Genomic DNA, 12,948 nt, shown 5'->3' on the forward strand with positions numbered 1-12,948 from the left:
CCACTGAGCTAAGTGTTTCGGACAGACAGGACAGAGGGGGTAGTCATAGAAGGATGACTATAGGCATTAACAAGATACTATATATCTCAAAAAAAAAAAAAAAGCAAACTACAGATGTCTCTCCACAAACGCGACTTGTAAGCTGTATGATAGATATGATCATTAGATTGATTTAACCATGCCACAATATATATATACAGAACCAATATTCCCATTTTACCTAATACATTTATGCAATAATAATTTGCAAATAAAATAGTAATGTTTTAAACACAATAAGATAAAATAATAAACTGTAGTTTAAAGAACCATTTTATATCCCAGTCTTTTTTGCTTAAGAAAAGTTTCCTTAAAATACTGCAGTTACTTCTCAAGCTCATTAAAGATTAATCAGAAATGGAAAAGGCATTAATTTTACCTTTCCATTAACCCATTGTGGCCCTTGAAGACAGGCATCATAAACAATCACCCGGATTGGGGTCAGCTGTGGGGCCAAAGCTGCACCACAACAGGAAACTGGTTTCTCCCAGCCACCTCTCAACGTGCACAACAAAGAAAGCAACAGCCTTGTATTTCCCCTGCCTGATTGATCTTTTTTCTTTTTTCTTTTCACTCAGAACACAGGATATTGGACAGCAAGCTTCCAGAGTCCATTTTAGAACTAGTGAGAAGGATTACAATGAAATGGAACCCAACAGGTCAATTCCCAGCTACAATATTGAAAACTCACCCTTTTGTGTCACCACTAAACACTGGCAACCGCCTCCATCCCTGCTTGGAGCTGGCTGTCCACTCTGGAGCAGATTTCAAATAGAATGATGACCCTCAGATATCTTGAATGGGAACCCCACAGTTGATAAAAGCCAATCATGACCACTCCAACCCAACCGTACATAACACAAAAGAACTGGATGCGAAGGGTGGGGGTGAGTGGTAGAGCTATTTTACTTTAAGAAAATTTTTTTCAAGTTAAAAGTGACTTCAGAACCAGGATGCAGAAAATTAAGCCTCTTCCAAAAGGTTTAAGAGCTCTAACATAGTGTCACCTCAGCAATTACAGTGAATGTTCTACTTTCTAGACTCTAGACAGTGCACATTTTAAACAGGTACATTAAACTGACCCAGAAAGATGTCTCCTGCTATGTAAGCACACCAAGTGCAGAATATGGCTGAGACTTTGGTAAAAGGGTAATAGGATCTGAGTAGGGAAGGAATCATTTGTTGAATTTTAATACAAATAAAAAAGGTCACAGTTAATGCTTTAATCCTAACCCAACAGAAAATTAAAAAAAAAAAAAATCAAGATAAAAGCACATGCACGGATACTTAAGCAAACACCATGGAGTCTGTTTAGGAATTTCATTGTTGTATTAAACTATTCATTTCTTCCTGTACATAAGCTATTCACTGGATTCCTCTGAAAACCATGCCACAAGTAATGTCTGGTAAGAAACAGCATGCAGCTAAGAGAATGTTCAAGGACACAGTTAAAGAATCTATTTTTATCCAATAAAGAATAGATTTTCCTCCTGGCAACTCAGCAGCACAAGATGAACAGTTCACATTTCCTCTGTAACCTCTCACACCCAAGCTCCATCTGGCTGATAACTGTATAAGATAAAATAAATAAGGGGAGAAGGGAGACGAAATATATGATTTTTATTCCTGGCAAATGTTAGGTCTCCTATCTACCCGCCCCTTAGCCAAAGCTCCATTTTCCTAATACTGCTGGAGATCCCCTTTGCATTCATAACGGTCTACTGAGTTGCCAAGCCAAAGCAGCTCCCAGCATATACTGACCCACCATTCATGCCGCTGTAGACATTCCGGTGATGGGATGATGAATCCTCTTGAGCAGGCCGCCGGAGGGTGCCTTCCCTGCTGCCCCCGCCGCTGCCTCCACTGCCACTTGCATGTTTGTGATCAGGGCTGGCCCCGTAATGTTGTTTGAGATGCTCTGGGCTTGTTCCCCTGGCTCTGGGGAGGTGCTCCAGGCTCCCACCAAGGGCATGTTTCTGAAGATGCTCAGGGCTCCCTCCACTGTGCCTGGTGTGTTCCGGGCTGCCTCCTGGCCTATGCTTCTGGAAATGTTCAGGGCTCCCACTCAACACGTGCTTGGGCAGCACTTCTGGGCTGCTCCCTGGATGTGGGTGCCTCTGCTGCTCGGGGCTGCCCTTGCACAAGGGCTTGTGGTGCTCAGGGCTGGGTCCTTTCAGTGCTTTGGAGTGATCTGGGGTCCCAGAAGCCCTGGGTTTGTGTAGATGTTCAGGGCTAGTGCTCCTGTGTTTGGTGTGCTCTGGGCTGCCCTCGCTCCGGGGCTTCTGTAAATGTTCAGGGCTTCCCCCACTGGCATGGTGTTTGTGGTGGTCAGGACTATCAGTACTGCCAGTGCTAGAGGTGCTGCTGCCATCACCCACATCTCGCACATAGGGGGTAGCGGAGGCAACCAGCTGGCACAGGCTGGCCTGGCTATCGATGGAGCAGCGGCTGCCGGCACATCCTACGCCCTTCTCCTCGTCCAGCAACATGCAGAGTTCCTTAAGTTCCATGTTCTCCTTCACCACCTCCTCCTGCTTCACCTCCAGCTCCTTCAGCTTCTGCAAGTATAAGGCCACTTCCTTGTGCATCACTCCAGCTGTGTAGCGACCCAATCTTTGCCACTCCCGGGACACCCTTTTGCCTTTCTGCCGGTCATCATCCAGGAAACAGCATAGGTCCCTCAGTTCCTGGTTGTCTTCCTGGAGTTTCTGGTTAATATCCTGAAAAGAGAGATGGAAGTTCAAGGGGGGCAGATAGAAGAGGTGGCATCTCATCTAGACCCTCCATATGGAAAGTCCCAGAACGGAATAAGCCTTACAGTAGTTCTCACATATGGTTTCTGAACCCTTTAGCAAATCTCTATCTCCAAAAATATTCACATTAGGATTTATAGTTATGAAGTAGCAAAGAAAATGATTTTATGGCGGGGGGGGGGGGAGAGCACCACAATATGAGGAGTGGTATTAAAGAGTCGCAGCATTACTAGGCTGAGAGCTACTGCATGCCAGTTAAGAGACCACAGAGAGATGAAAATTAAAAATAACCATAACATTAAACTATCATACTGGTTATGTTCCATACGGGATACTCTACCAGTTATTTTATTTAGTTTTCCATCCCAATGCTTAGGAAATAGTATTTAAGAGTTTTTCACAGAAGAGCCTGGGCTTCAAGGAGACTCACTCAACCAGCAATTAGGGAATAGCCAGTTGATAAACAGGAAACTGGTCTGGAGACACCACAAAGCATGAGCCACCCCATTTCCTCAACCCCTAGGGGAAAGCACAGATACCCCATTAGGGGCATTTTTTCCACTCTCACTGGCCATAGCCACTGGAAATTCACCCATGCAACTCACCTTTAACATAAGCCAAAGCTACTGCTATTCTAAAACTGCTCTCCCAAAGTGCCACTCTTAGCAAATGTCACCTCCACCTATTGCTCTTTATACGAATAAAGGGTCATCCAGTATCTCCTCCCTCACCTTCCATTTCTGAGCCTAACAAATCTTCAGAACTTGGACCTTCATGTGTTATGAACTTGACCTTCATGTGTTATGAACTTGACCTCCATGTGTTATGAACTTGACCTTCATGTGTTATGAACTTGACCTCCATGTGTTATGAACTTAGACCTTCATGTGTTATGAACTTGGACCCTCATGTGTTATGAACTTGGACCTTCATGTGTTATGAACTTGGACCTTCATGTGTTACATTTTTCCTCCAGCCATGAAGCTTTAGTAACTTCCCGTTCCCCTTAGGATACAGTGAAAAAAAAAATCCCTCAAGTGCGACACAAATTCAAATGTTCTGTCTCTATCTATTTCTGTAGCATGAATAGCATGAATAGTGATTCATTTGTTCAATCACAGAGAATTAGTAACCATAGACTATGTGCTAGGTACTAGTGAAAATGTTAGGAATGTTCATGAACATTCACGAAACCCTGGAACCTAACATCCTACAACTTTCACTCTGGTAAAGGAGTATCAGAAAGCAAATTCAGACAGTAGTAACATGTATGAAAAACGCTAGGGGAAAAACCTTACTCTTCCTCCTACCTTCAGCCACTGCCTTGTTTTCTGTCTTCTCTCACTAACCTCAGTCAGCACTCCTTGTCAGACTGGTCTTCAAAAACACTTTGTGCATATTGAGCCCGTCCGGAAACAATTCAGGTATCTCCCATTGCCAGGGAAAATTAATAAATACTTTTTCTACTTGACTATGAATTCCAAGTAGAAAATATCCTACTGGTATGAAGTTACACAATATGAGAGATTTCTCTGAGAAGTGTTACCCCAGAACCATAATACTATCAGGATGAAATGGCACTCCTATCCAACACAAGCCTTTGGCATACTTGAGCATTCACTAGACATCATCTTCATCTCGTTTCTCATATAGAGCCCTGACAATATAAGAAGCAGATGTCTCTGTATATGTAACACACTTATCATGCTATGCTGCATACAGTGGACGCAATATATATTTATGAACATCTCACTTCTTTAAAGCTCGAAGTCTATTGCCCAAACAAGCTATAGCTGTAGCTGCTGAGAAAGAATCCCATGTTCTTTTTAGATACCCCTTTGTTATGTTGGAGTGGACAGTAGAAAGATTAGCCCTTGGTATTGATACTTTAGAGGAAATTAGAAGCTTTTAATATTCAGAGAAAATTATTCCAAACAAAATCAATCTTGATAAGATTCAAAAATTATTCAACATTTAGCTCTATCTAGGCATTTGAGATGAACTTCAAATTGTATTGCTCTTCATTTGAATTAATTTCCACCTGAAAACACTTGAATTTGTCTATGCTATGACTGTTCATGGCTGATCTAGAACTGTAATGCACAGAAGTGTTATCATCAGTTTTCCTTAAGAAGTGAAATGGACACTTTTCCAAGATCCCAAAGCAAGTGGTCTAGCTAACACGGGCCCATTCACATCTCCCATAGCTCTTTCTTCCTATTATTAATGTTTTGGGGAATATTATTTGTCTTCAATGTTGGTCCAATTTCTCAACCTCTGATGAAGCAACCAGATTAAACTAGTAATCTTGTGAACTATCTTTTTTAAACCTGACACATCAATATGTAGGCTTTCTTTAAAAAGCAACAACAACAACAACAAAATGCTAGCTGTCCTTTTAACATCTCTGTAAGACACAAGATATTACCCTAAGTGCCTAAAGTACATTTTAAATGTTAAACCTACTCAAGATTTCAACCAAGAGCTGTATCTCCAGTACAAGAAGGATGCTAGTCTTTTCTTTTCTGCAGACATTGGGGGTTAAGGAATACAGTAGTTCAAATGATAATGCCCCCACACATCACCACCCCTAACAGGCTCAGCTATCTGAACATGTCTCCAAAGTCTTTGGTTGCTGTTGCTTTCCTATCTGGCAGACATTTAGGAGGTGTGGCCTTGCTGGAAGAAGTGTGTCACTGGAGATGGGCTCTGAGAGTCAAAAGACCTCTCTCAACATTTCCTGTTATCCCTATTACCTGCTTTGTGCTTGCAGTTGGGGGTCTGAGCTCTCAGTGTCCTGCTCTGCCATGGCCATGGTGTTTTATCACAGCAACATCAAGCTAACATATACAAAGAGTGTGGTGAAATTAGTAATAATATGGGCAGCAAATCTGTAGCTACTCAGTTCCTCCAAGCAATCCCCACCAGGTTTCCAGGCTCAGCAGTACTCACAGACGGTTTTTAGATCCTTACAGCACTCTAACCAACACTCTAGCCAGCATCTTCTCCCTCCTCGGCTGTGTCCACACACGTGTCAAAGAGTATTTGATAAGCCGTTTCTGAACACTTCACATCTGTGTGGCCTTGAGAAAGCATTCTTAACTCTTTGGCCTCACTGTGTCTGTGTAAGATTCAACCTTCATAAAAGTTTATATAATATTATAATATAGAGTGGGGACGATGGGCCAACCATTTTCCTAAGCTGACCAAACTGTACACTGGCACTGCAACCTTGTCACTTCAAATATTTAGATATTATTTTAAAAATCAGGTCACAGAAAGGTGTGGTTCCAATTACCCAACATTTACAGTCTTCAAGAGTGCTGGGCCCTTAGTGGCCCCCCAAATGGAATCACTTTCTTCCAGTTAAAATAAAAATTACAAAGTATTCCTATCACTCATCTAGTCAGGCACATTCATGGCTCAGTATGGAAACCTGGGAGACTCCCATCTAAACTGATAAGTGGAGGGAGAACACTGGCCTTGGAGGAAGAGTCTTCAAACCACACTACACTTAGGATGGACAACAAGCCTGGACTCTACCATGGCTACAGCAAAAAGGGGCAGAGTCTGCAAAAGAATAAGACCTGTAAGGAGTGAGTGATATATGATGGTAACATGTCAAGCATACTAATACTACAGTCCCACAGGAGCAACAAAGCCTTCCCCATGTGAGGCTCAGAAGGATGGCAAAGTTGACAGTGTATCACCACTTTCTCCCATCAGCAGATGTTCACAGACTATAGGAGATTAGCTAAACCTTCCTCCTTATTCATATATATAGATCAACCTCAACCTCACCTCCTTGTTCACCTATATGCAATAGTCCTGCCTCCCTGTTGAAACATATATAATAAGCACACTGAGCTTGTGGAGTGCTATGGCTCCACTCGTCCATCAGAGTAAGCACATACCACCAGACCCCAGCTTTTCTGTGTGTCTGTGTGCTGCCATTTCCTTATTTCCTTGCCCTAGTCAGGGTTCAGGAATCCAAGCCATGCATGAACATCATAGTGACCATTTCCATCAATTCTGAACTTGATAAAGAGTTAGCCCACTAGGGCCTGTAATATTGGCTCATGAATCCAGACCTCCAAGCTGTCTACTTGAAGAAAAATTGCTCTTAACTGTCTCGATAGTTAATTTTTCCAAATGAGGCTACTATAGAGATGACCAGATAATATTGCATTCATGCTGTTCCTCCCTGCCCTGTCCTAGACTTGCACATATCATATATAGTCTAAAAGAACTTCCAAGGATTTCTTAAGTTATTAGCATTAGTTTTTCATCTGAGTGAAATCTTTAGAAATTAATTAAAAACTCTTGCAAGCCACATTGCATTTCAAACCATGGAAGAACACTAACCTGGAGCAACACAAGCAAGACCTACTGCCCAGCCTTGCCAAGACACCCAGCTCCTGGAGGCACATGGGTCTACTTCATGTTTTCTCCTGATGACAGCAACTACAAGTTTCCAGCACCAAACCTCTCTACATTGTTGTAGCTTCTTACAGTACCTTAAGAAATAGACTTTACCTTTCACCTTTTATTAATCAACAAAAAAGGCCACCCTAATAAATGAGAATTCTTCAAACTTACTTCCAAGACCATATTCCTTCTATTCTACCCTTCCTCTCATTTCCCCAAGAAGTCTTCTACTTAATAATTACTCATTAGTAATAAATTAAAACGTGAAAGATTTTGACTGTGGGAATAGTCATTTCTGCACCCACTCTAGGCAGTGTGTGACATCAAGTTTGGACCTGAGAGAGCCATCTCTGCAGGGGCTCACACATGGGTGAGTCTGGAGCATCTGCCCATCTGTCCGTTCACAATCCTCAGAATCCCAGAGCTGGAGCGCTGGAGCAATTAAGGAGTGGTGCCTATTCACTGAGAATCCAAGGGGGAAAGGAGAGACACTGGAACATTTTGTGCTTGGAGGGAATTTGGTCCCTGGGGTTCCTATGTTGATTTCGTTTGTGTCTGCCTTCCTATAAACAAAAGCAGAACAATGACAGGAAGGAATACCAGAAGGCTCCAGGCTAGCTGTGAGCAAAGGAAGTTTGCAGTGCACAGCATCAGGTCAGGGCGTTCCCGATGGGTCTGCTGCAGCCTGACTGGCACATTGGAGCTCTTCAAGGAGAAAAGAAAGTTCCTGGGTTTGGGAGTAGACAAAGCATCACTAAGAACACTTACCCAGCGCCTTCTACACTTGCCCCCACCTCATGCTTAATAAAATTAATGTAAAATCCAGAGTGAAGAAAGAACAGGTAAGTAAAGCAGTTTGAGGTGATGACAATGCTAGTAAGGGAAGAAAATCAGGAGAGCTAGTAGAAGATTTGAAGGCAGAAATCTTGCTTACCTGCACCCAGTACCGAGTCATACTCACACTGGCTCCTCGGGTGGTACCCGAGGCTTCTCTCCTGTTCTTAGCAGTTGTGTCCTTTCTTTGCCCTCTGCTCACCAGAAAGCTAGTGGTGGTGCAGGAGCAGCTACACCCGACCCCTAAAGGTGAAGAGGCACTGGGCTGGCAAGCTCTCTAGTCTTCTCCCTTGGTGTACTGTAACCTAATTCCTGAAGCGTCTTTGTTCCTTGGGACTTTAAATATCCCCTGTGCTCACCGTGCCCTTCTCTGACTTCTGACATCCTTGGTTCCTAATCCCTTAGTCTCAGAAGCATCAAAGAAAGCCAGATGCCAAGTCCCCGTAAGAAGAAAAGAAAGGGCCTCCAAAGTTTGGAAAACTTTAAGGTCTGGAGATGGGGACAAGGGGTGCTCCTGGGAGAAGGGAGAAGCTCACCTGTTGATGGAGGTACGAAAGTTTGGCTCTCCCACCCTCCTCCCACCGCGATTCCCAGATCCCTGCCACGCCCAGCCCAGCCTTCTTGCCAGGCCCAATACTCACCTTGAGCCCTCGGATCTCGCCGAGATGCAGCTGCAGGCGGCGGTTGACCTCGCGAATGAGGTTGCTGTGGTCCAGCATCGCGCTCACCTTCTCGGCTTCGGCTCGCCGCAGGCTGCGGATCAGCTCCTCCTTGCTCCACTGCAGCAGCTCTTCGTCCGTCACTTTAGATAGATCATCCACGCCCGTGGGTGTCGACGCACCGGCCGGAGCCGAGGGACAACTTTCCGCCGCTGGCGCTGAGCCTCCAGCCGCCTTAGACATGGTATCCGCGCAGCGGCAGGTGCGAGTGGGTAGAGGCGAAACGACTGGCGAAGGTGCAGGCGCGGCTGGGTGGCCTCCTCCCACACCCCTGTACGCTTCCAGAGTCAGAGGTACCTCCGGGGGACCGCTGCGTGGGGACGGCAGGAATCGCGCTGCGTGGCCATCCTACCTCGCCATCCAAGCGCGAGTACCTGCCGAATCTCGGGGCCCGACAGCCAGTTCCTGGTGGCTGCATAGGTCCGTCCCAACTCGGCGCAATTCCATGGTGAAGGGCGCCGGGGAGCAGGAGCGGGCGGGGACACCAAGAGAGATCTGTCTCAATCCCCTGCCCTCTCCTTCGCTCAGATCCAGACAGCCATCCCTCACGGTCTGACACACACACACACACACACACACACACACACACACACACACACAGGCACACGATGCACACGCCCTTCCCTCTCGCTTGCTAAACCCCGAGGCTCCGCTGCTACCCTAGGGCGAGCTGCTGTCCTTCCCAGAAAGCTCCGCGCAGCTGGCTAGCTGTAGTCCTATGGCTGATCCTAAACTGTTCTGGGAAGCCTTGGGTTTTCAGAGCCCAGAAAAGGATGGGCGGGGATTGGGGAGCAGCAGCAGGGAGGAAGCTGGCTCCCGGGGCGCCCGCATTCCGCAACACCTTCTGCAAAGGCCAAACCCGAATGGCACTCAGCTGCCCAACCGGACCCTGAGCTCCTGGTGCTCTGCTGCTAGGGACGATTGGGAGCGCGGTTCCCAGAGCACAGGGATGCGGGTGGGGCTGGAGTCAAGAGCAGGTGCCGCCAGGGCGTTGAGAGGCTCGCGCGCGCCACCAAGTGACTATAGGCTGTCCCCTCCCCTCCATCTCTGCAAGTCAGACTAGTTCAGGAGAGGCAGCCTGCTGACCAAAATGAGCGACATTCAGTTCTTGGAAGAATTGGATGCAGAAATTTCGAGAGCAAGACATATGACTAACTAGCTAGATGCACTTCGGAGAACTGGAGAAGAGGGAAGAAAGCCTGTACCGGAGGTCACAAAATCCTCAAGTTCAGGAAATCAGGGCAAAGAGCTGTTAAATTCAGCCCTTTGGGGACCTCCACCCCATTCCCAGGCCTTTGTTTTCTCTAAAATCTCACCACCTTATGAAGAAGCTTCAGGTGGAAGTACTTGGCCCTTTTAAAGTTCGTTTGGGAAATATCAAGGCCTTTAGAAAATAAAATAACTTCTGCTTCTCCAGGAGCCTGGATTTTCAGGTCTGCATACCCGGTGCCCTTGGCAAAGTAAACTGAAATACCAACCAATACCAACTGAGCTTTTCACTCCTCTGTGCTGCAAACTGGGCTGGCCTTTGATGGTCCGATCTGGAAGGAGGGTTCTATGTTTTGGCTAGTCTCTGGTTAAATACAGCACAATCCTCTTTCAGCTGAAAATACACTTGTTTTCCTAAAGGATGGGTGCAGAAGGCCCTGACAGTATCATTTCTAGGAAGCTGACAGGACCAGAAAATTATAGAATCACACTATCCCAGCCTGAGCTTCTGTCACAGTGAGGGTCTCAATCAGTTCCCTCTAATGAGGCAGTGCATATCCTCTTTAAAGCTGCCACCTTGTGAAAAATGATGAGTTAGGGACTGAAACCTTTGCCTTCTGGAGATCGAAGGAAAGTAGTACGGTTAGCCCCTGACCATGAACACACACACACACACACACACACACACACACACACACACACACACACACCACATACATAACTGTACTCATAGAGACTTCCTTCTGTATCTGGGCCTTTGCCCTCTCTTCTCACAGCATGCATGTACTCTCACCTTCTCTCTGACATACTGGCATCCAACTCTCCCCCCCCCCCACACACACACACACTAACCTTTGGTCATATTTGCAACCCAAAAATGTCTTCCTTGGTACGCTGAAGCACTGTAATCCTAGGAGAAAGTGGCTCCTCTCTCAATTTTCAGCAAAGGGAGAAGTCTGTTAAAGGTTTCTTTCAACACACCCAGAGACCAAGACCCAGCTAGTCCTCCAATGCTTTCCACTGCTTACTTCAGCTTACAACCCTCCCAACCTTTCACTTCAGATAACTCAGTCCTTCCCCTGTATTAATGGTCTTGACTATGTCTGGTGTAATTTTCTTGACATTTCCTTGTCTCTCCGATGCACAGGTTTTTAAGAGAATGCTGCATAACAGTTTGGAAATGGAAGAGAATACACAAGATGGAAAATTGTGAATGTCGTTCCATGTTCTTGCTTTTGATGAATCTTGAGTCACTGGTACTCAGGCCCCATGGAGACGGCTTGCTTTTAGGTGCTTCATCGGGACTTTAAAACAAAGTTCAGCCAATGATTACAGTGCCCAGGGCAGCTTCTTGTTTGAATCTTGGAACCACCATGGTATTTATCCCTAGATGACAGGAATCTACTGCTTTGCTCAGTTTATTTCTCAAGATTTATCATTTTTTGTCATGCATTCATCCTTCATAGTCCCCTAAGCAAGTTGCACCTTCAGCAGATTCCACCGTCTACTACTGGACCCAATCTTAGTCTTCCCAGACTCCAAACCATGGGATAGAACAATCTAGTGACTGTAAGACACCCAATAATAGGTCAAGTAAGAAAATAAGTTTTCATCTCTGTGCACCCCTTAACTCCTAGCTCAGAGTAAGCATTAAATGAAAATAGGCGGAAAGAAAGGGGGCCAATGGTAACATAACTGTCAGGGACCTTTCCTTATCTGCATTCTTTTAGCCTCTTTGTTTGGATTGTCTTACAACCCACAACATATACACAACCCTTAATTTTGAAAATATTAATTACTGTTTAGTATTGTACTGTTAGGGAAGTTAGAGAAGTGTTGAACACAGTTGGAACTTTTTCAAATTGTTTAAAATTAGGATAAAATGTGCCTATAATGACTTAGCCTCAAATTTCTGCAAAATGTATTCAGTTGACAGTTTTGTTGTTGTTGTTGTTGTTGTTGTTGTTGTTGTTGTTGTTGTTGTTGTTGTTGCTGTTGCTGCTGCTGTTGCTGCTGCTGCTGGTGGTGGTGTTGCTGCTGTGCTTTGTTTCATTTTGTTATTTTCTGATGATGCCAGACAAAATCCATCGGCATTGTAAAGCAGGGCTGACCTCACTGTATCTGTTTTGAACCCAGTAACACAGGCAGCTGTAGACACATTCTGCCATATTTCCACAAGAGCCAATTTCCCAGAAAATATGCACAACTCAGCATAAATGTATTACAGTTCACCTTTGATACCTCACTTCTGAGTCCAGAATTATGCCTTCCATGCCCATGGACTTTACTTGATAAAACAATGAGCCAAACTATATCCATCCTCCCATAAGTTTCTTCATGCTAGGTATGGTCACACTGATAGAAAAAGAAACAGGCCATCTCACTGTTAGTCCCGACCAATTCCAGAAGAGAGCCAGTTTTACAGAGGACAAGGAGGAGGAGGTAGGACCACTGAGGCAGGGGTTGGAGCTCTGCAGTCTCCTCCAATCTCTGTAGTAACCACTGGAAGCTGGAAGACACAGCAATAGATACTGCCTAGGGCTTTCAGAGGAACACAGTTAAATGGCTTTTAACTCTTTAAGATTCACTTCGGACTTCTGGCTATGTTTTAAGGCTTGTTTTGAGGTTTGTAGCCTCAACAAGAAACCAATAAATTACCACTTAAAACAAAGCATGGCTGTGCTTTAGTTACTCTGTAGCTAGTGGATACCTACTATCCTATCCGGTTCTCTTCCTTTTTAGAGGGTAAGGATCTCATTCTTCTACCATATCTGTCAAGTAAAGCATTTGTTGTAGACGCTCAGTAGAGGTTGTTCAAATGTTGTCCCTGGGGTGCCTGTGCTCTGATGTGTAAAAGAGAAAAGCACAAAAGGAAGTCAGCTTTCTGAATCAATGTCAAGAAAATTGCACCAGACATAGTCAAGAGAGAATCAAGAGACCACAGCCCACTGCCTTGCCCACAGACC

The 12,948-nt window shown here is 45.0% G+C and overlaps 1 protein-coding gene across 9 annotated transcripts in view; it reads right to left on the reverse strand.

The window, feature by feature from the left end:
* Ccdc85a (coiled-coil domain containing 85A) overlaps nt 1-12,648 on the reverse strand; it is a 201,551-nt gene extending 188,903 nt beyond the window's left edge. For 4 of the 9 annotated variants that reach the window (XM_006514658.4, XM_006514656.4, XM_006514654.4 and 1 more), the window contains exons 1-2: nt 8,696-12,648; nt 1,805-2,759 (exon numbers count right to left, since the gene is read on the reverse strand). In XM_006514658.4, the coding sequence (XP_006514721.1) occupies nt 1,805-2,759; nt 8,696-8,956 (1,216 nt within the window). In that variant the 5' untranslated portion in view covers nt 8,957-12,648. Of the gene's footprint in view, nt 1-1,804; nt 2,760-8,154; nt 8,447-8,695 lie in introns of those variants that run through there. The other 5 variants (NM_001166661.2, NM_181577.5, NM_001346759.1 and 2 more) reach the window with 3 other exon arrangements.
* Between the last annotated feature and the right edge of the window lie 300 nt (nt 12,649-12,948).

This window comes from Mus musculus, chromosome 11, assembly GCF_000001635.26.
Source record: "Mus musculus strain C57BL/6J chromosome 11, GRCm38.p6 C57BL/6J".
In the NCBI taxonomy this organism is placed as follows: domain Eukaryota; kingdom Metazoa; phylum Chordata; class Mammalia; order Rodentia; family Muridae; genus Mus; species Mus musculus.